The sequence below is a fragment of the Tigriopus californicus genome, chromosome 8 (assembly GCF_007210705.1).
Source record: "Tigriopus californicus strain San Diego chromosome 8, Tcal_SD_v2.1, whole genome shotgun sequence".
NCBI classification, from domain to species: domain Eukaryota; kingdom Metazoa; phylum Arthropoda; class Copepoda; order Harpacticoida; family Harpacticidae; genus Tigriopus; species Tigriopus californicus.
In genome coordinates, this window is record NC_081447.1 from 3,375,635 (window position 1) to 3,398,914 (window position 23,280).

General features: G+C 41.7%; 3 protein-coding genes across 3 annotated transcripts in view; all 3 read left to right on the forward strand.

The window, feature by feature from the left end:
- The first annotated feature begins 2,040 nt into the window (after positions 1-2,040).
- LOC131885483 (metabotropic glutamate receptor 2-like) lies at positions 2,041-7,040 on the forward strand. Its single transcript, XM_059233541.1, has 12 exons — positions 2,041-2,456; positions 2,522-2,682; positions 3,079-3,284; positions 4,395-4,508; positions 4,582-5,033; positions 5,093-5,181; positions 5,244-5,390; positions 5,653-6,014; positions 6,079-6,220; positions 6,313-6,660; positions 6,720-6,812; positions 6,879-7,040. The coding sequence occupies exons 1-12, from the start codon at positions 2,063-2,065 to the stop codon at positions 6,942-6,944; spliced, it is 2,574 nt and encodes an 857-aa protein (XP_059089524.1). The 5' UTR covers positions 2,041-2,062; the 3' UTR covers positions 6,945-7,040.
- Positions 7,041-8,328: 1,288 nt separating this feature from the next.
- On the forward strand, positions 8,329-14,114 carry LOC131884790 (metabotropic glutamate receptor 2-like). The gene is made up of 10 exons (XM_059232671.1): positions 8,329-8,722; positions 8,788-8,948; positions 10,386-10,591; positions 10,790-10,903; positions 10,970-11,421; positions 11,482-11,570; positions 11,628-11,777; positions 12,662-13,023; positions 13,098-13,651; positions 13,714-14,114. Exons 1-9 carry the CDS (start codon positions 8,329-8,331, stop codon positions 13,396-13,398), a joined length of 2,229 nt encoding a protein of 742 aa, XP_059088654.1. The 3' UTR covers positions 13,399-13,651; positions 13,714-14,114.
- A 3,796-nt stretch (positions 14,115-17,910) lies between these two features.
- Positions 17,911-23,280, forward strand: part of LOC131884958 (transcription factor sem-2-like) — a 95,215-nt gene continuing 89,845 nt past the window's right edge. Inside the window, exons 1-2 of the mRNA XM_059232863.1 lie at positions 17,911-18,072; positions 18,895-19,680. Coding sequence (XP_059088846.1) covers positions 17,926-18,072; positions 18,895-19,680 — 933 coding nt within the window. The 5' untranslated portion in view covers positions 17,911-17,925. The remainder of the gene's footprint in view (positions 18,073-18,894; positions 19,681-23,280) is intronic.

The following is a 23,280-nucleotide window of genomic DNA, read 5'->3' on the forward strand; positions in this document are numbered from 1 at the left end:
AATCATACGGAGGGTCACACTCTCTCTATCTCTTCGTCTCAGTCGCTCACAGCAGACACAGACATACTAGAGTACACGCGTAAGATGCTTTAAGAAATATGTACACACTCCGAATAGGTACTCAATGAGCGCAGGTTTACCTCACATTACAACACATCCCCAAACTGAAGGAACCCCAACAGGTCGATCTTGAGACGATTTTTGGCACCAAACTCAGCGAAGCAGAGTCAGCACTTTACTCCGGTCACATGAATTGTGGATCCTCTCCGAATTCCAAATACTCAATGTACATAAGGCTAGAGGCTTGAGCGAGCGAGTTGAATTAAACATAAAACTGTGTAACGAATCCAGGTGACTTTTTTATGAGGGCCAGGAATTTTCAATAACAAAAGACCAAAGTGGTATTAGGCAAAAAGACAGGTGTCTGTCGGTGGATCGACCGTCATCTTGGCACCACTTGGAGCAAATTTGATCTAAATTTGAATTCCCCCTGCTGATTCATCTCTCGCATTGCACACACATCTTACCTCGGAGGGCAGTTTTTGGAGCAATGCCCGTAAATCATGGCCCAGCCAACTCCCAACACCTCTATGTACAGAGCATCATCAACCTAGAACGGTTTCACCCCCGAAAACTTGCAGTCTCCAGAGATAATGGTCGCACATCATCTTAAACGTCCTCGCATTAGTTTTAATGTCGGCATGTCAACCTTCAAGGTGTTCAGAGAAAGAGATCTTATCTTGGTGGATCTCATTTGAATTACACTTTGGGGCACCGATTCAGATTCCCCCGTGGGTTCTTCCCCCTTCATGGCTCAAAAGTACAAGACAGAAGGTATGCATATTGTACGAGTACACACTACGTAGATATGGAGGCTTTGGAGGAAGGGTTGTGGTTTTTCTCAATGGCGGATTTCAATCATGTCTTGAGAGGGAGGTGTGTTGAATTCATCATCCAGTCAAATGTTGCGCTTTGTTAAAGATCAAGGCCAAGGAATGATTATTTCCTTCTGACTTAATTACCCATTAATATCAAGTGCATGCACTTGCATGAAGACTGAATCTAAGAGTTTATAAGTGTTTAATGAAACCAAAATGGAGCTCCTCGGAATCAACAGAGCCTTGATGAATTTATTCTGTCTTGTGGACTTTCAAAGAGGAGATGGATCTCGATCCACTGAAGTAAAGAAAGTTTATAGAGTAGGGGTGCAGATTTGTGGCAAATAAACTCCAAACTGCCAAATAGATGTAGAATGACCAACACATTGGCCGACCAGCTCTTTAAAAGGACAATTAAATTGGAAAACAATTCTTAAGACGGCAAATAGAGGGGAAAAAGGGGGAAATTTAAATAATTGGAAGTTTGAAGCTCTTCAAGGGCTAGATTCCAATTTGTCAATTAAATTGATTATACTTTATAACTTTTATCCACAAATGTCAGACATCGTGAGAGATGCGTGTCTTGTTAGTCAGAATGTGATTTTTTTGAGCAGTTTGAGAAGATGTGAATTGTCAAACTGACACTGCTTTGATAATTTACCCATTCTTTAATGCTCTTAACCAAATCCGGACCTGTAAGTAAAAACTTGATAACCTAATATACTTAGTAATACCCTTCAATCACCGGAATTGATGGGTTTGAACACATTACCTAACTTTGCTGATTTTTAGGTCATTCTTGACAAATGTCTTGAATGAAGCGAAAAGTAACAAAAAATCTTGAAAGTATGACAAATAGCAAAGAAATCCGTTTCTAGTTCAGAACTGTAATTTGCTGGGTTTCCTCCCCCTGGCCACTTCATTGTTTTGATTCAATAAATGGTTCAAAATCGGCTACCTTTTGTGAGGACTCGAGAGTACTAAGGCTCGAATCCGGACACGCCCCATCACTAATTATTACTCCCCTTTGAATGCGAGCAATGTGAACAAATAATATTAGAAAATTTCTTGTCATGAAAGAAGAAGTACTATCAACACCAAGAGCCGCTTTCTCGACAATTGCTTATCTTTAGACCAGGAAGTAAGTTGCACCTTTACCTTAATCAGCGCCAGTGTTAACAAATATGGCAACAATGCTGTACTTAAGCATCTTCTTGGCAAGTTTTCTTGTGCTCAAGTGCACTATGACAGAAGATGTCTGTCCTGTACTCACTAGATATGGAAAGAATGCCAATGCCATTTTCGCCAAGAGCACCATTGAAACGGGCTTGAAAAAAAATATCCTGGGACTGTTCCCCATCCATAACAAGGATTGCACCTCAATCTTGACCACCAAGAACTACAATGGCATCCAGAGAGCCATGGCCATGATTCACGGTTTGAATATTGTCAATGATCAAGTCAAAAGAGGGGAGAAGACTATCGCTCTCAATGGTTTTTTGTACGACACGTGTTCCAATGAGATCTCGGCTATTGACAGTTTCATTGAAGGCATGGGCAATCATGATCCAGTCTCAGGTTTGCTTTGAGATCTGATGAAAATGGGTGGTAAGCATCATGTCTGGCAAATGCTCTAATTTCAGGTGTTATTGGGGCCTCGTACAGTTCTGTCACCATCCCGTTATCAATGGTGGCACAGGCTTACAACGTTACCATGCTATCCTACGCTGCCACTTCTGGCTATTTGTCCGATAAACAGAGACATTCAACATTCGCGAGGCTCTTGCCATCCGACAACAATCAGGTCTTTATGCCGTCTATTCGTTTGCCCTGATTTATCGGTTATAATATTCATCTTTATGGTGCGTATTAGTGCTAGGGCGAGTCCTCTGATTTTTTGAGTTGTTGCCGGACTCATCTTGAGAACTTCAAAGAAAAAAAATCTGTATCTTTTGACGAGTCCCAACTCGAGTCCTTTCTAAAAGGCTCGAGTCCGGACTCGCCCCAGCACTAAAAGGATTTGGAAAAGAAAGGAGAAAAGGTGCAAAGCGTCTATTTGATTCGTGAGATCAAGACAAACGTTATTACTGCTTTTGCTTTTGCTCTTGTTATGCTGCTATCGCGAACTAAATAACTGCTTATTTTGTGTATCTCAAAACAAGTCTTTGATTATTACGTGTTTATTTTTTTGTTGTTTCAGGCCAGAGTTGTGCACAACATTGTCAAAGCTTTAACCAGCATGAAATGCACAAGTTCATCAAAAGATGAGTGTGACGAAAAGGAATTTACAGTGGTTCAGGTTCTCATGACTAAAGAGAACGATTACAGCAAAAGTTTGTATGAGGAATTCCAAAGGCTCATAGCTAATGATCCAGGCAACTCCATTTTGGTTTGCAAGATTTCAGAGTAAGTTGGTCAAAAAAATGATTTTCATACATATTACCTATCTTAACCCCCAACCACAGTAGATTCAACAGCCTGTTAATCCCGTTGGAAAAAGTAACTTAGTTACGTGCAGGAAAAATGTTCTTTGTATATGCTACCGTCATATGATTATGCAAAGTTACATCACTTCGACAATTTTAAAAAGTGAAATAATGTTATCAACCCAGAGATATTTTTATGCAACATGTGCTTTCTGTTGAAACGGATATTGGAAAACAGCAGAATACTTCAGCTGATAATTATTGTAAAATTCTCAAAAAATACAGGGTGTATGAGCCAAATCTGAACACTCAGTAGAATTTTAATTTCTAGCAGTCAAAGGAGTTTGTTGGACACATCAAGACATCAATTGTCAAGGACCCCACAATCGATATGAGATGTCTCTCCAATGAGCTGAAGGTGTCTGAGGCCATATTCAGGACGGCAGTGAGGGAAGACTTGGACTTGAAAAACTACGTCAGGACTGTCAAGCACTTGCTGACCAGAGCCAAAAAGGAGAAGAGACTAATCAGCTGCAAAATGTCCTCAATCTCTTGAAGAGCAATGATTGCATTGTGAACATCTCCTGACCCAGAAGCTCTCTTCAGATATCCCTTGTCATCCAATATCTTCTTTGCAGCATAGACAGTGGTTCTGGAGACATTGATGGCCTTGGATATACCTGAAACTAAGACTCCAGCGGCGAGAAAATCGGAAATTTGATGCTTTGTTGACAATTCAGACGCCATTTTTGATTTTTTTTTCAAAAAGATCACTAAATATTATTCGTAAGCGAGTTTATTCTCTTTCCATCAAAAGAAAGCGTGAATCTCTAGCTATCCTAAAAAGCGGGAAGTTAATATTCTACTGAGTGTTCAGATTTTGCTCACGCACCCTATATACCCTGAACGATGTGTATCTGTAGCAAAAAGCCTAGTGTTAAGAGGTTTTCTATCTACAATAAAACTAATTCTGCAAGACGAACTTTTTGATTCTTTAAATGATATTATTCCTTTTTTACCCATTCAAAAATTCACTCACCATTGGATTCCTAATCATAATTTCTTACATTGAAAAGACAACCTTTTCTAGGTTTTTCTTTACGAACTCAACGGAAGAGATCGAACACGATCGAAAAGAGATCGAAAGCCTTGTTCAATCTGGCGTGGATGCCGTGGTGTCATTCATGACAGCTGATAGCAAGTAGTGAGTCCCTGTACACTAAAAATATTTCATAGAATCAAAAAAGTCAACCATTACTTATTGGTGTGATTTTCAGTACTTTCCTCGACGGTTTGGAATTGGCCATCAAAGATAAATCCTTAGATGTTAAACCCTTTCCGATCGTGAGTACAGACTCCTGGGACGTGGGAGACATCTCCGATGGAGAGGTGACCCAATTCCTCTCTGGAAACAGCTTGGTGGCCATACCTTATCCAAGTGATCCCTCCGCCATTCGATACGGGGGAAATTTCACCGACTATTTAGGCTCTCTAAACCGTTGGCAATATCCCTGGCTGAGTGAGATGTGGCAAGATATGTGTGGTGGTAACGAAACTTGCTTGACATCATCATTGGACTTGGAGACGTTTCGGATTGATTCGAAGGTCAGCTTTGTCATTGACACGGTCATGGCCTTCTCGGATGCCTTGGAAAGATGCCATGAGGATAAATGCAATGAGAGGAAACACGTCTTTTTTGAAGATTATATCTTAAAAACAAATTTTGTTGGTAAGGAATACATGTGTTAATTGATTTTTGATACATCAGCGGTATTTTGGTTTGTTTAGAGGGCGATGACAAAATCCAATTTGATTGCCAAGGCAATGCTTTGGGCAAATATGGCATCTACGTTCTCTCAACCAGTGGAAAGTACAAGGTAAGGATAATGGTTTAGATAAACGAGAGAGACAGGATGTAATTTACTTCTTTTTGGCACAGAGTGTTGGGATATGGGACGATTTTTCCTCTCCGAGACTCAAATTTGCTCCCAATTTTAACTCCTCTCAAATCAATCCCACCAAAACATGGACATGCCGCCCAAAGTGCACCATTGGAGAATATGAAGAAGAATTGCAACAAATTTCGGTACAATTTGCTTCTAATAAGTATAAAAAAAGATTTACTTCAAGAAGGATTGTAGAAGTAGATAAATTGATAGTAAAACTTTTTCATAGATTGATAGATATATGTTTAGATTAAGGAAGGTACAGTATATCCAGTAACTGTTTGACATAGTTCCGTTTGAACCAAATTATCATCTGAGGTCTAATAACACATGTACTATGTTATGAAACATAGTCAAGATGCTTTTAAGTTTTAAAATAGTCATCTAATGTAATGTTTGTAGGGCTGTTGTCACATTTGCACCACTATCCCAAACAAGTATATCAAAGTTACCCCGAGATCGATTAAAGCTTGCGCAGATGGAACTTGGCCAAATTCAGGCAAAACGAAATGCATGAAATTGGTCCAGGAAACCTTAGCCTTGTCTAGTGGATGGACCGTCATGGCCATATTAGTTGCTCTCTTGGGTGTGGCAGGTGTAGTTTTCGTGATGGCGGTGAATATCAAGAATTATAACCACGAGAAGATCAAGAGCAGCAGCAGGGAACTGTCCATTTTCGTCTGGATTGGCGCCGTGATCAGCCATCTCAACACCTTCCTCGTGTTCTTTGTCATCCCTACGAACTTTACATGCAGTCTCTTAAGGTGAAGAACTGAATTTGATAACGTATCTCTTACTTCAAATAACGTGTTATTTTCCATGTTACAGATTATTTCTGACCATTGGCTATACGTTCATGCTCTCGGCGTTATTCCTGAAAGTTTATCGAATTTTTCGGATCTTTTATGGACAATTCAGCCAAGCTAATGAAATCTTAGGCAAACCAAAATACGTCAGTCCCAAGCATCAGGTAATTGAACGTATTTCATCAATTATATTCAATTTAAAAATACTTTTCAGATCTTTATCATTTTATCTTGTCCTTCACACTTTATGTTCCAGATTGCCTTTGCTAGTGGTTTGGTGACCATCCAATTTTTGCTCGTCTTTTTTTGGCTCATGTGGGAACCTGTCAGCTTGACTCATTTGTATCCTGAACGTCGACATGTGCTCGTTTGTGCCGTGGACGTGTCCAATTTGTTCGTCTTCCAAATCTACAACGTGGTCCTTTGTTCTGTGGGAACTTTCTATTCGATCCTCACTCGAGGTGTGCCACAGAACTTCAATGAGAGCCGTTGGATCAACTTCACCATGTACTCGGTGTGCTTCATTTGGTTAATGCAACTCACCATTTGGGCTCAGAGGATCAATGTCAAGGATGTGGATAAGCACTTTGGATATCAACCTGAGGTTGGTCATCATCGATTTGGGTTGGTGAAGGACTGTACTAATTGTTGAATATGTTCCAGAAAATATGGGCGCTCACCTCGGCAACTTATTCTGCTCTTGGTACGATTGTTTTGTTGTTTCTCTACGGTCATCGGATCTATCAGATCTACAGGGTGGGTATGCTTTGAAATTCCAAAAATTTGACGTCAAGTTGAAGATTAGTTTTTGAAATATTTCAGGCTAAACCAAGCGATGGAGATGAGCCAGTTATTGTGCGCATTCACAGTAATCAAAGCAATCTTTAAGGACAAGAGTGCGATGGCATAAAAGATATAGTATTGACATGAGTACTTGATGTTTGTTTTGCTAAAGTCGCGATATAATACAAGATGAAAACACAACATAAATGACCTTTTTTGCAAGACTTTTGCCGCTCAAGTGATTTTTTTTCCTCTATCAGTTCGATATGAATAGCATTTGTACATTATCTAGCTATATGATATCTTACCCACCAGCGAGATAGATTTGGCTAGCCCTTGAATGTAGAGTTGATCAGGAATTTTGGTCAAAAACTAGTCCAAGTCTGACATAAAGAGCAATGAATGTGATGACAAAGAGAGGACCTAAAATGGGATCCCTCGAACTTAAACAATTGCCTCCTGCCACGAAAAAAACTTCTCAACTAATTAAGAACCTTACCTTGGATTTCTATAGCGTGAAGCCTACTTATTAAGAGCTCATGATTTACATTGGCTAAGTCCATTTTACATGTAAAGTGTTCGAAGATGGTACGAAGGTGTTACGTTCCTTAGTAACATACAAATTGTCAAGTCGGGAGTTCCACAGGGATCCATTTTAGGTCCTCTCTTTTTCATCATATTCATTGATGTACTTAACAAGCTCTGTAGTAAAGTCAACATCCCTCCTTATGCTAATGATGCAAAATTAGCGGTGGGAAGGGTCAAGAATCCAGTAGTTGGAAAAGATCCTAAATCACATCTGCTCCTGTGTTGCTGGGAGTATATGGCCTTAAAAGAAAATCCGTTCAAAATGGGTCAACGCCATTAAACTCTCTACTCGTTGATAATGGAGATAAAAATATTGCGCATGTTTCGTCCATGAATGATTTACGTAGGTGCAGTCCTCCAAAATAATGGAAAGTTCGATGAGCATATCCAGTTGAAAGTTGCCAAAGCTATTCAAACACGTGGTTGTACATATCGGACATTTCAGTACAGGGATTGTATCGCGATGCTAACTCTGTACAAGTCGATTGTCCATCCACATCTTAAATCTGGCTCGCCCATTTGAGCTCCAATCAGTTCAGTAGGTTTGCAAAAGGTCGAGCAGGTTCAAAGATATTTTGCATCGAAAGACTTAGAGAGCTCATGAATGGGGATAGGTTATAGAAGTTGGGATTGAACTGTAAATACTGTAAAACTTGATAAGTTTAGGTAGCGACTCTTTAGAAAGAAACAAGAGCTCTTCATTATTTTTGCACTGGCAAATTTCAAAATTAAAATCATTTCATAGACCAATTTGACGTCATGGTTCTAAAAATGAATCCGTTCAAGCAATAAATCAGTCGTGAGTAAGTGCACAATAAAGTCAATTTTATACAAAATTTATCAAAATGGAGGAAGTAAGATAATTCCGTCCCTGGCTTTATCAATGTCAGTGTTGAACAGAATGGCAAAGATTCGGCACCTTGGGTCATTGTTGGCTAACATCTGTTTTCTGAAAGCCAGTCTAGCGGAAGATGTCTGTCCCGCACTAACCAGGCACGGAAAGAGTACCAATGCCATTTTTGACCAGAGGAACAATGAGACTGGTTTGCAAAAGAACCTTTTGGGACTGTTCCCCATCCATAACAAGGATTGCACCTCATTGTCGACAAGCAACAACTACAATGGCATCCAGAGAGCTATGGCCATGATTCACGGTTTGAATATTGTCAATGATCAAGTCGAAAGAGGGGAGAAGACTATCGCTCTCAATGGGTTTGTGTACGACACGTGTTCCAATGAGATCTCGGCTATTGACAGCTTCATTGAAGGCATGGGCAATCATGATCCAGTTTCAGGTTTGCTTTGAGATCTGATGAACATGGGTGGTAAGCATCATGTCTGGCAAATGCTCTAATTTCAGGTGTTATTGGGGCCTCGTACAGTTCTGTCACCATCCCGTTATCGATGGTGGCCCATGCTTACAACCTTACCATGCTATCCTACGCTGCCACTTCTGGCTATTTGTCCGATAAACGGAGGCATTCAACGTTCGCCAGACTCTTGCCATCCGATTGCAATCAAGTGAGTTGTTGTCGATTTTTTCCATTTTAGTAGTTTTGTTGCTATACGTTGACTTCGGGAAAAGGTAAGACTAGACATAGATTAGTAAACACTGGATGTCGGACGTCCGACCACTTGGCTGGTAAAACTGTGCAATGGATGGTCTCTTGGGAATTGATCACACACCACTTTATTGTACTGCTTGGCCTACCTAGTGGTTGGTCGTCCGACACCCAGTGTCTACATTTTATGGACTAGAAGAGAACGAGCATGAAAAGCGACCTCTGACGGGCGTAGCCTCGAAGGTCCAAGAAGCCGTCGACAAAAAGTTGTTGGCAGGAAAAGAGCATGCATTGTCCCTTGTGATGGGATCAAATCAAATTTCAAATTCAAGGGTGCCAGAAAACGTGGAAAATGAAAGTACCCACCTACTTCATCGTGACGCAAAAAGTTAAGTTTGAGCAAAAACAACCCTGGTGTGACGGACGAAAATTCAGGGTTACTCTTTGCGGCTAAGTAACGGACTTCAGTCTTTCCACAGGTAATGCCATAGCCCATTGAAAATGTAAATTGGTAGCCTTAGTCGCAACCTCCCGTGATTGTTAATTTGATCCCCATCAGTAATTGTCACCTAAAACTGCTACAGGTTCATTTGTTACGAACGACGGCTTCTTGAATCTTGAAGGCTGCGCCCGTCAGAGGTCACTTTTCATGCTCGTACTCTTGTACTACAGAGCTCTAGGTAAGACAACTTAGCGATCGTGACAATTTTTAGCAATGCAGCGCTCTGGCAATATATTCAACCAAAGAAATCTTGCACTTTTCTTTCAGTTGAGCTCAACTAAATGTTATTTGGGAACGATAGTGGGTAATTGTCCAAACCATGATTCACATGGCTCAACTAGATTCGAATTATGAGTTAGTTGCATTTTAAGAAAGGATGATTAAAGAATGGCGTATAGTTGCAATCGACTTTTTTACAATTCAAAAAATCTCCTCGAAACAGACTTTGCTATTTTCTTGTTTTCCTCTTGGCTTTTTACAGAAGTTATTACAGTTCCAGAGAACAAAAAACTGAAGCACGCTTTGTGTTTTGTTTGGGCACAGAATAAGAATAAGCAGAATCTGGATTTGTAAATTCCAAACACGGTCATTATTTTAGCAATTAGGGGCAATACATGGTCAACACCAATCGACATGTGGAAGTGGCCAGCAATTGCAAAGCTAGTATGCAAAACTCCCGAAAAAGTACGAAAAGGGTTTTATCATCAAAATTAACGTTTAGATGATTTGTCCTAAATTTGCCAAAAATAATAAAAAAACGTATGTTTTAAGAAGTTTTTTGGTTCCTATGTCCAACTTCAAGCCATGATTTTACTACTTCTCCGTCTCTTAGACAGCTCGGTTACTCTTGATCTTGAAAAATATGTACATAGTCGAGAAACCTTTTCTTTTTAGGCCAAGGTTGTGTACGATATTATTAAAAACTTAACCACCGTTAGATTTAATAATCTGACAGAAGATGAAAGCACGGAGAAAAAATCGATAGCAGTTCAAGTTTTGATGAATAAGGAGAGCGAATACAGCCAAAGCTTGAACGAGGAATTCCAAAGATTGGTGAAGGACGATCCAGATAAATTGATCTTGATATGCAAAGTTTCAGAGTAAGTATTTAGATTTCATACATCTACACAGTCGTATTCGATGTATGAAAGGCATCAAAAGTGCATCTCCTTCACCGGGATTTGAACCCACGACGCCTGACACTTGCATTGTTCTTGCTCAGGGCAAAATAATATTATCTCATTTGAAATGCTATTATCATCTGTTTTGAATGTTATGCCTATGGTTGGAACTTGTAGGTTTTTCTTTATAAACTCAACGGAGGCAATCGAGCATGATCAACAAGAGATCAAGAGTCTTGTTCAATCCGGCGTCGATGTTGTAGTATCCTTCTTGAGTGTTGGCAGCAAACGGTAAGTCCTTTATCATTGAAAATGATGTAAAGTTAAGAACAATATATAAACAACCCTTCATTGCAGCTTCTTCTTAGACGGTTTGCAAATGGCCTTGAAGGACCAATCTACCAAAGTCAAATCCTTTTTACTTGTGAGCACAGACTCCTGGGACGTGGGAGACGTTTCAAATATGGAGATGATTCAATTCCTCTCAGGAAAGAGTTTAGTAACCATGCCTTATCCAGGTGATCCCTATGCCATTCGATACGGGGGAAACTTCACCGACTATTTAGGCTCTCTAAATCGTTGGAAATATCCCTGGCTGAGCGAGATGTGGCAAGATATGTGTCGTGGTAACGAAACTTGCTTGGCATCATCATTGGACTTGGAGACGTTTTGGATTGATTCGAAGGTCAGCTTTGTCATTGACACGGTCATGGCCTTCTCGGATGCCTTGGAAAGATGCCATAAGGATGGATGCAATGTGAGGACACACGACTTCTTTGAAGATTATATCTTGAAAACAAGTTTTGTTGGTGAGAAGTACATGAGCTTGTTTGGTCTTTTGATAATGAGTGGAATATTGGTTCGTTTAGAGGGCGATGACAAAATCCAATTTGATTGCCAAGGCAATATGTTGAGAAAGTATGGAGTTTATATTCTCTCAGAGAATGGCAAATACAAGGTGAGAGCATTTGAAAAAGAGTTTGAATGTGCCCTAATTTTGTTTTGCTTTGACCAGAGGATTGGTATGTGGAGCGATTTGACATCTCCACGCCTCCATTTTGACTCATACGTTTACTCTTCACAAATCAATCCCTCCATGAATTGGACATGCCGTCCAAAATGTTCCATTGATCAATATGAAGAAGAAGTAAAACACATTTCTTCGGTAAATACTGATAACGCGGTGGGTAAGGTCGAACTATGCTAAACATTCAAATACATACGGCAAAGTAGTTAGCGACACTTAGTATTGAAAGGTATAAAATTGTTCGTTTTGGAAGCCAAAAGTAATGGTAGCTGCCAATACATCTAGCAATCAAGCTCGAACAGGTTCAAAGATCTGCAATCTGCAAATACTGAGATTGTTTTCTTCTGAAAGACGGAGAGAACGATTTATCATCATTTATATGCTCAAAATTTTGAATCAATTTGTTCCAAATCCGGTTGTCAATTTCAAATGAAATGATAGAACAGGAACATCGGCTATATTATCTTTAATCCCAACAAAAATACCGACTGTGAGGAAAAATTTAAAATTCGATAGCTTTAATCCTATTGGCCCTAATTTGTGTAATCTAATTCCTCAAGAATTAAGAATATTTTAATGTGAAGATGACTCTATTCATATTGTTTTTAAATTGAAAACACAACTTGACTTGTTTCTTCTTGAATTACCACACTAACCGACTTTGTACGGCCTTGAGCGACCCGCTAATTCAAATTTAATCGTTGACCGAATATTTTATATCTGTTGTATATACTCTGTTTATAGTTTAGAAAAGTAAGCTAATGTAGTCCACTAAATTGGTTGATGATGTTTTGTCGAAAAGATAAACTGATTTGATTTTATATAACTCAGTGGCTTCACAATTACCATAACTTTTTTGGACAACACGACTGAATATGATTCATAAGTTTCAAATAACGAATTTCGAATTCAAATCAAAATGTCATATTTTCATCATTGGTGTGCTTTCATATGTTTAGTAACACCAAACAATTCGATTGCACTACGTGCTAATCTGACTTTCGTTTCATTCTGGTTTATAGAGCTGTTGCCATATGTGTGTCACCATCCCAAATCATTATGTCAAAGTTACGTCCAGATCCATCGCACCTTGTCCAAATGGAACTTGGCCCAACCCCCAAAAGACGAAATGTACGAGCTTGAAGCAAGAAACCTTAGCCTTTTCAAGCGGTTGGACCCTAATGGCATTGCTCGTGGCTATTTTGGGATTGGTGATTGTAGTTTCTGTAATGGTGGTTGTGTCAAAACACTTTAACCACGTCATGATCAAAAGTAGCAGCCGAGAACTATCCGTGTTCGTCTGGATTGGGGTCCTGATCAGCCATTTCCACACCTTCCTCGTGTTCTTGGTCAAGCCAACAAAACTTACATGTGGTCTTTTAAGGTGAAGATTTGCAACTACGAAGGTGTCAAATCCCAACTAACGTTTATTTTATTATTCTGTTTTTTTTTCGCCAGATTTTCCTCCACCATTGGCTATACGTTCATACTCTCGGCCTTGCTTCTCAAAGTCCGTCGAATCTTTCAGATCTTTTTGGGACAATTCAGACAAAGCAATACAAATCTGGGCCAACCAAAATACATCAGCCCTGAACATCAGGTGATCGACCCTGTTCCACCAATCCTCTTTCATCCTAGCCTATCCTTCATACCTTTTGTTCCAGATTGCCTTTGCTACTGGTTTGGTGACCATCCAGTTGTTAGCAGTCTTTATTTGGCTCATGGTGGAACCTGTCAGCTTGACCCATTTGTATCCTGAACGTCGACATGTGCTGGTCTGTGCCGTGGACGTGTCCAATTTGTTCGTCTTCCAAATCTACAACGTGGGCCTTTGTTTTGTGGGAACGTGCTTTTCGATCCTCACACGAGGTGTGCCACAGAACTTCAATGAGAGCCGTTGGATCAACTTCACCATGTACTCGGTGTGCTTCATTTGGTTAATGCAACTCACCATTTGGGCTCAGAGGATCAATGTCAAGCATGTGGATAATCACTTTGGATGCCAACCTGAGGTGGGTGATGGATGGTACAGATCAGTAGAATGCTTTGCTGAAGCTGAGCATGTTTGTTCCAGAAAATATGGGCTCTCGCCTCGGCCACTTATTCTGCTCTTGGAACGATTGTTTTGTTGTTTCTTTACGGTCATCGGATCCATCGAATCTATAGCGTGGGCTAGGTTTGAAATTCATGGATTGGTCTGCAATTGCTACTATACCATGTTTTGAATATTTCAGACAAAATCAAGCGATGCGAATGAGCCTGTAATTGCTTATGAGCTCTCTAATCAGAGTAGTTGGTGAATATAGTATGAAGATGGTTGGAAGACAGATTGATGATTCGATTAGACTCCTTCACAGTTACTCCCGTTATTGTCGTGAAACCATGCGAAATTAAACACACACAATCGGACAATGAGACAATGATTGGATTGTTGTTATTATTGCGATCAAAATGTTCCGATGAATTGAGTATTTGATTGATTAGAAAGTGGATTTCGAGAAGATCGACATTTAAATGTTCGCTTCCTTCCATGATTGGATCGAACTCATTGGGCTGGATCTAGCATTTATTACAGTACATATTCGTAGGCCATCAAACAGCTTTGTCGTAGACTGCCTACTTCCCTACTTCTGGTAAATGAAATATGGAAATCAGCGGAGCGTTGAACTGGGTAAAAACCATCTTGAAATTCGAGACAGAAGCCTTCAAACTTGTCAATATTTGATGAATTTGTAAAAACCCAAGCCGCTCCATGAATTTTAATGACAGGCTACTCTCATTGCTAAATTGCTGAGCGAGCCCTCCGAGCATAACAGACCAGGGTTTGGGTTCAGTTCACGATCGACTTATTCTTTGATTCAGAATCTGTTGTTTTGAATCGGATGTTCTATACGAGTTCAAACCTTGATCCCCTTGGACGAGTTGACATAGTTGGAATGTTGTTGTCAAACATGATGGCATTTTTCTAAAGCTGAAGTCTTAATTCTTTAACCCCACAAAATTGATCATTCAATTTGAACATTATGCCATGATTTATATTCTTGTAAAAATAAAGAGCTGAAATCACGATACCCAATGTGATTGACTTACCACATTGTTTCTAAGTTAGAAATATATTTTGAACGGAAACTAATCCAAATAGTTTGGGGGCAAATCTGTAAGACTGCAAGATTTGACTTGTCAACACAACATGACTAAAAGGCATTATTATCTTGAGTATTGCCTCTACGTGTTTACAGCATTCAGTTTATATTTGAGATTTTGATGAAGTCTCCCTTAATATTTCGGACGGGCCATTTTAAATTTATCGAAACACTACTTTACACCTCAAGAGTGAAAATCATTCTTTTTCCGGCATCTATTTTCGCAACTACCCAAAATATGCTGGGCATTTAAAAGAATATAAACATTCGTTGCAAAAGGATCATTTTGATATGTCTTCACTCCATACTCATAACATGCTTAGTCTCCGTTTGGATTCTACGAAAGACGTAGAAGTGTTTCCAAGTCGCTTAATCTGCCTTTGAAGCATCGTCATCTGAATCAAATGCTTCATTAAGGCAGGTATCAGAAGGTAAGCCGAAAGGAATTTTGACATTATCGACAATAACCATATTTCAAGAACAACCGAGACACGGGGTCGAGGAAAGGATTTCTTTATCTCGCCCTCAAACCTCAATTTTTGGAATGCTAATCCCCCCACGATATCTGGCCAAGTTGACGGTGCAGCGCGGAAGAAGATCCGATCAATATGAAGTCGAAAAAAATGTCGCTGATCAGAACTGGCGATAAGCTGAGTTTCTCCAATATTTCGGACTCCTCCAGAACCCCCCCTCCGGGCACGGTGATCTGTGAAAACGAGCCACTGACGATGAGATTGAAAACAATAATGAGAAGAAAAAAAACTCTTTCCGTGGAGGTGACGTGCCTCTTGGATTTTGGATCGATGGGTAAAGAATGGGTCAGTGATAATTTGTTGGTTTTAAGCCGAAAAGTGATCCCTACCTACCTCCTGACCAATGACCGCGATGATTATGATGATAATGATGATGATCCGGCAAAGATTAGAGATGTCCAATTTAAGTGAGATTCTTCTTGGACAGAGATTGGAATTTCATTCAAATCCAATCAAGAGCGCACGATCAGAATCAAGAAAAATGATCCCTCCACTAGAATTTGAGTACTTTAAGGAGAGGGCTGAAGATGGGATCTCTTTTTGTTTCAAATTGAGCCGAAATATCTCGCTCTCGAGTGAACTTTGAATGGATTGCCCATAAACGAAACAAATCAGATCAAACCTGGAAGACTAGCATCCCTTCAAGACGAGGAATGTCGTGATGGTCCATACTCCTCAGTGGATTATACACCTACTAGATCCACCACAATAGTCACCGGAACTCGGTTCAACTCAACGCTACTTGTATTTTCTTACGGCACCTAGGTTATAGTATAGAGCGAGTTGTCCTCTGGAGACAAATAAATCCAATACATCTTGGAATGAATGAAACTTGAGTCTGCTTTGGTCGGCTGAACGGGTGGCTAGACGTTTTTGCCAGCTCCTGGCTCTGTCAGTTTTGATTCTGAATCCATTCATAGCTTGTCTTCCATAATAAAGGATGACTTGTTTGTTTTCCCTCCTTCAAAGTAGGAAAAAGTGCCCATTGTACTTGGATATTCCAACAAATACCACCTGCCCAAGCACCCTTGGACTCCTCCTGATCTACTTATCTATTTATGTGGCAGTTAGTGAAGGCAATTTGGTTTGAAATGGGTCACACTGGCCAGACATGTTCTAGTTGCAGTTGTTGTTGTTATTTGTTCATCGTACTTGATGTTTGAAAGCTTTGAGCGGGCGATTTGAAAAATGTGGGTGGATTGCTTCGATTGAATGAATTGAAATCTGGAAGGAAATTGATAATGATCACTTACATTTCCAATAACACTCATTTTATTCCATTTCATTGGTGATCACCACATGGCCGAACAGGATAGTGAATTGCGGACTTGTGGTTGAGCTCGGCCCTATAGTTTTTGGTGATTGATTGCTCAAGTTATGTAGACGTTTCTCAAATCAGATCCAATCAAAACACGGTTAGCTTCCCTTGCTTCATCTAGTGTGGTAGTGATCAAGAAGTAAGTAAGTTCATACCGTAAACTGATAAGAAACATGACTGACTCGTCATCTGGGAGCGCATCTTGTTACTCGCAACTCAAAGATCGTCCCTTGAGGCATGCCGTGAATATGAAAATGAGATTGAAAATGAGTGATCCGTCCATGGAAGGTGGGGCTGCTTGATACTGGCCTTACTAATGACAGTATGCATTTCCACACCAATCTGTCTGTTGATGGCCACAAAAAAAGGTATTCTCTAAATTGAGGGCCAACAACATCAGTTGCGGAGAAGCAAATAATTTGATACTAAATGGGTCTAAATTGCGGCTATCATGGCATCTGAGAACCATTCTGGCACATCTCAATCCTCTTTCGAACTCACTCGACAAGCCAACCAAACAACTCACCCTTTTGAAAACGTACGTACTACGTCGTTCGTACGTGATAGTTCCTCGGATTCCGATCAAACGGCGAATGAGACGCCATTTCACCGATTCCTCCGATCCCTTCAACTCGTTCGCCGAGCCTCGCGTGAACGGGTGAAGAACGAGTCATGACGCTTGTGTTTTCTTCCGTCGTCGATATCGCCTCCTTCCTCGCTCGTTCGGGCTCCGTCAATGCCAATGCAGAAAGCTTCGAGACTTTAAAGCTCCTTATCCACATCCAAATTCTTACCCCATCTCAATCCCAACTCTCCCAAACGCCCCGAGCCACACTTTACAGGGGTAAGAACCCTCAAACAGAGGGGGTTCCACCCATGTACGAGAGCAATGAAATCTACGATGATGCTCTCTCCGCCTGGCTGACTCTCGTCGCCCTGTGGCCGTCAATCGCAACAAGAAAATCATCTGAGGGAAACAGGTGGGCAAGATTATCATTTCTGTTCCTCAGGTATCTTGTTTCCCGAATCGCGGCTGCTGGCGCTGCCTCATCTATGATCGTCGCCCGGGTTCTTGGGCTCGTTCGTCGTCCTCGTCGCTAAAAATCTTCGCCAGGGACTGGCAGGAGATCTTCTTGATCACGACTTTTCATGCAAGTGTGAGGGAGTCAAGACAGATCGCAGTGTCAGTCTTTGGTTATCTGCCTCAGGAAAAACACACCCCGACAATTGATCTATTTTGGAATTAGTGAGTGACTACAGAATTCACTGAGTGGACAACCCGGCGGCTAACCATGGTCTACTATCAAACCTCGGTCCTCTTTGATGAAGAGGCCAACACGGCCTTGCTTGATAAATTGAAAGACAAGCGAGACAAGGCGCTCTTCCCGAGCTTGAACGTGGACAGAAAATCCAAGACACCATATTCCGATGCTACACAGGTAAGTCCGATCATCAGGTTGTTGTTGACAATGTCAGGCCTTCAACTGTAGGAATTTCCGGTCACATGTCTGTCAGTCCTGGTTGATGGAAGTGAAAGCAAATCCTTGAAATTGAAGCAAATGGTATGTTAATTCTTAATACCAATGGCAAGGAGTTGAATTTCAGTTTTGGATTGGACCACATGCAACCCTTGGACTTTTTATTTAGGAACCATAGAGAAAAAATTGATTTTTAATGTTTCGGTCAAAAATTGACTCTTCGTTTCAAATGAACAGTTAGAAGGGACCGCGTGAAATCCTAGCCACCAATTCCTTGGCAGCATCAAAAAGACGTGAACTGTTATTTTCATGTTTCTCCTCATTTTGAATTCATTTGATGTGATGTCATGGCATTGAGTGATCAACCCTCAATTCCTTTGGCCAGCGAGGCACAACGCGAGGAAATTTCTCACTTCAGAAATCAATATTTTCCTCTCCTGACAGGTTTGCCCTGAAAATTTGAGCCCATTTCTTGCCCCTTTGGCCAAATTTGCTCGTTGTGACAGCTTAATATTCTCTCGTTAGCTCGAACAAATGCCAAGATGATGGTGGTGATGGTCGGGAAGAAAGGCGGGTTCTATTTGGTATTCGGCCAAGAGCGCTTTGGGTGAAATTCGGTCCGTAAATTGCCTCGAGAGCATTTCTGTAGAGATCTAAACAATCCCCCAGAGGATAGAGCATCAGTTGCTGGCAGATGAGGAGATATCATAACTTCATTGCTCGAGCACTCAATCTTTGCCGATTCATACTAACCAAAATTCTTTCCCCAAAATGCTGTTCCAGACGAAGAAACACTCGCCCAATCACGTCAAGCGCCCAATGAACGCCTTCATGGTTTTCTCTCACATTGAACGGAAAAAGATCATCGAGTTTCAACCCGACATTCACAACGCAGAGGTGTCAAAGGCTTTGGGCAAGCGTTGGAAGGACCTGAGCAACGAGGCCAAGGAGCCTTATGTTCAAGAGGCTGAGCGCCTTCGCATCCTCCACATGCGGGAATACCCCGATTACAAGTATCGGCCGCGTAAGAAGCCTTTGAAGACTGTGACTGGTGATCCCAAACCCGGGGCGAACAATAATTGCTCAGTGCAAGGGGAGCCCAAATCAGGACATATCCAAGTGACCACTGCCTCCATTGACGTGACCAACACGGGCAATGGAAACACCTTAAGGATCACCATCGACGAGAAGCTTCGCAAACAGTTCTTCAACAGACCTGTGGCTCTGGTCCCGATCCCGTCGTCATCGCAGAGACCCTCACTGCCTTCATCGCCAGCTCATTGCTCCAGCTCGTCGTCGCCCGTGCAAAGTGTTCCCATAAGTCCCGGGTTGCCGCCCAGTCCTCCTGACTCAGTGTGCACCAATTCTTCGTTCTATCAGGAGACCCACCAAGATTGCTATCAGAGTGTCTACACCTCTCCAATGGAAACGCCGCAATTCCATGGCCAATACTCAATGGGCTACGACCAGTATGGAACCCCAATGACTTACTATCACAACCAGTCTTGGCCAGCCTGTGACTCGTCGGTTGATCCTCAGCTGACCTATGACAACTATCACGGATTGGACCAAGTACGATCTTCTTACCCGTCCCCGGATCAGTTTCAACTCCAAATGCAACAACAAGCCTCTAGTCTTTCAATGAATAATGGAAATCAAGATGTGCCTGATCCCAACGCGGAGGATGATGACTTTGAGCTCATTCAAGATCTGGTTGACATTGCTTGCGGTACTTTGGGAACGGGCAAACAGTATGGCTACTCATATGGATCACTTGAGCCATCATGCCCCTTAATTTGAGTGGTGAGCGCCATCAAGTTTCTTTTTTCCAATCACTTTCCCAATGTCTTCCAAACCCCGTCCATGCTCATTGGTACCTGTACTGTACACTCCATCCACACAGACACAGACACACACACACACACACACATACACACACCTAATATGCCTTGAACGAAGCTCGATGATTGCAATAATTAGTTTTCCCATTGTTACTCCTCTCGCTTGTTAACCAACCCCTTTTCCAACGTATTGACTGATATTCCCTCATTTGAAATGTTTGTTAAAGCTTCAGAATATATATCAGCCATGAAATATGGTCGTGCGTTTTTCTCTCACCCGGCTAAAAACTCGACCAATCAGTTATCGCTAGTTAGTGCGCCTCTATGAAGGGATAGCTGGGAACCATACCATTCCTGTCGGCTCTCGGATCTTCTGATCACACCAACACAACCAAAACCACCATCACTGCCACCACGGCCAACAACACCAACAACAATCGCACCAACAACTATACAGTAGATTCCAGCGATCCATATCTGTCAATGTGTAATCGCTAATCGATGTAAATTTGAACAAGTAACGGGCGTGGTAAATAAATGAGCCATAGGCAAAGGCTTAACTTCTCACAGCAAAAAAAGATCCGGGCCACTTTTTTGGCCCGTCAATGATTTATTCGTTTGTTCTCGCAGTCACCGTGCGCCCTTGACTGCCGTGCGATATCCTCCCAATACACATCATGCAGCGTGCATTGCCAGAGAAAAATGATACATGATGGTCTTTTGTAGGTCTTGTTTCATTTTTCACAACCTCCACAGGCCGGGTTTCTTGTTCCGACTTCAATTCTCCTTACTACCGTACCTACCGACGGGCTACGGGATGGATACATACGCGTACCCACTATGCAGGCACACCTCCATTCTCTACGTACCCATGTGTATGTACTGGTATGTAAAGTGCATGCACGTACCAACGTCCCGACCAACGTAAGCACTCATGTGGCAAATTTGAATGTTGATTAGACACAAAGTAGCTTTTTAGGGCTTGGGTGCTAACGGCTCTGCTATTACCGTGAAAACAGTTCATATCACGGCGGGTTCAGCCTCGCATACCTTTATGGCTCAAGCCCTTCTCGGACGAACCCCCAACCAACCAACCAACCAACCAACCAACCAAGTAACCATCTTCTATATAGACGGGGCTACTCGTACGTACGTTCCATCGAGCAGGCAGCAGGGGGAGTGTCTTATGATGAATGAACATGAGATAGAGTTCAAAATGGGTTGAGAATGCGATCTAATGGGTTTTGATATGGTTCTCCCTTCTCCACTCACCTCCCGGCTTTATTCATATCTAACTCATCACTGCAAGGGTCTTGAGCAACGAGAAATTCTCATCATCATTACGGATCCAAAATAACCCTGCACCGTGGTGTCAGAGGAACCCGAAATACCTCACATTGAAATCTCCTCCGCCCCGTAAAACCCTCTTTGATTGAGCTCGGGCAACAAGTATGATGTTAGTCGTCCCCACTATTTGAAGATTGAAGGGCTCATTTACATGTGGAAGTCAAAGGAATTCGCTAAATTCCTTTCCTGTCGTTGAGAAAGCGGCACTCGAGCCAAGGGCACCAATACTACACTACTACTCATCAGTAGTACAGTGTGTGTCTGTGTGTGTGCACCATCGTCGTCAACCGCATGGAAATGGGATTTTTTTTTCTTGGAGAACCAACCTCGTAAAATAGATCAGAATCAAGTTCGCGAACGGTAAAATCATAAAGGCAATATAAAAGCCCTCACTCAGCTTTGGCTTTTGCCCTCTGTCATGAAGCCAAGGTATAAGTATTGTCATAAACTGTATTTTTGCACCACCATGCATTTTGGCCATCAACGGATTCAAATTGAATTGAAATTTTAGTGGAAAATCGGGCGAACGAACGAACGAGATGGATCGTCGTTTGCACTCTATCGCTAGTTCGAGCCTCTCCTTTTTTTTCGTTCGTACCCTTCCCTTCACACTCTTCAGTCAGCATCCTTCTCGATCTTCTCGAGGGTCTCATCTCTCAAAGCTCCCTTCACCCGACCATTGCTCAAATGATTTTCAAGGGAGAGAAAAATGATTTTCCCCTAAATAGGAACCGGGTCCAAAACCACATAAGGAATGCATGCCAATAAATAAACAAATCATTTGTTTAAAGAATCGAGCCAAGCAGACAAGAAGGAGGCGATAGTCCATCCATAAGGTCCAAGGTGAACGAGGCGACGGGCTAACATGATATATCTTGTTAATCACCAGGGTATCTCCCAAAAGGGAGCCAGCCTCATTTTCGAACCCCGGTTCTCAGGGCATTTGTCAATGTGGTTGGTTATGAGCCGGCCTCAGAGGTGTTGGCTGGCGCGAGTGGTTGTGCCTGGTTGGACAGAGTAGCTCCTTCTTACATATTCATGATGGTTCACCCTGTTTTCAATTAGTTTTCGTTTAAGAGACGCAAATCTTGCTGCTAGCCCATGATCTGCGAACAAACACGCCAATCACTCCCGAAAGCCAAAGCCAAAGCCAAAGAAGCCAGTCGCTCAGTCAGTTTAGTGCCTGCAAGAAAAGGTCTTTCCAGGGACATTCGGAGCGATGATGATTGTGAGAATCGAGCATTGAGAGTGAGGTTTCTCGCCCGGAGGAGACATTGTCTTGGGAATACTCTGCTGTGGAAATACATAACGAGAGCACAGATGGCTGGTTGACCACGCCAGTCATAAAAGGCTGAAGGAAGACAGTGGTTCCCATCAGTGAAAAAGTGACGAAAAAAGTGAAATTACCTTTTACGAGCAGAGTCAAAAGAGCAAACCCGAGGTAGTGAGTTGGGAGTCGGTTAACGGGGGCCATAAGGTAATAAGAGCGCATTCAGATCAGGATTAACTCTCAGCTTCCAAAAACCGCAAAATGGGGGCCGACAAATCTACTTGTACCTACATTGGCGAAGATTTTGTGTTGGACCTAGTCTGTCCGAACTCTGCGTTATTCGTATCGAGTATTTCTATTTGGTGAATCCAAAGTTTCAACAGATTTGTTGCCTTTTTTCGAGACTTCAAGCATTTCCAACCATTTAAAGACTGTGCATAGGTAATTGGAGGTGATTTTGGTCTGTAAATGGTTGAGCAGCTCACCAGAACCTTCACCTTTCCACTATCAAAACACAACAGGAGGTTTTCTTCCGAGTCAATTTTACCATTTTAGAATCGAGCCTACAATTCGAAGGCCTCCTAAGCATTAAGACGTATGTCTTCTTTCAATCTTTCTAATTGCCTTAATAAGAGCCAATCAGGAGTTCCATATGGGGATTACCTTTTCGTAGTGAACCTTGTTGTGACTTTGTCCACTAGAGCGGAAAAT

Bases quoted from the DNA above. Each gene is read 5' to 3' on its own strand.
- LOC131885483 (XM_059233541.1), top strand. From the start codon at position 2,063: ATGGCAACAATGCTGTACTTAAGCATCTTCTTGGCAAGTTTTCTTGTG. The intron at 2,457-2,521 runs GTTTGCTTTGAG...CTCTAATTTCAG, and splicing joins CAATCATGATCCAGTCTCAG to GTGTTATTGGGGCCTCGTAC. The intron at 5,034-5,092 runs GTAAGGAATACA...TGGTTTGTTTAG, and splicing joins CTTAAAAACAAATTTTGTTG to AGGGCGATGACAAAATCCAA.
- LOC131884790 (XM_059232671.1), top strand. From the start codon at position 8,329: ATGGCAAAGATTCGGCACCTTGGGTCATTGTTGGCTAACATCTGTTTT. The intron at 8,723-8,787 runs GTTTGCTTTGAG...CTCTAATTTCAG, and splicing joins CAATCATGATCCAGTTTCAG to GTGTTATTGGGGCCTCGTAC. The intron at 13,024-13,097 runs GTGAAGATTTGC...TTTTTTCGCCAG, and splicing joins CTTACATGTGGTCTTTTAAG to ATTTTCCTCCACCATTGGCT.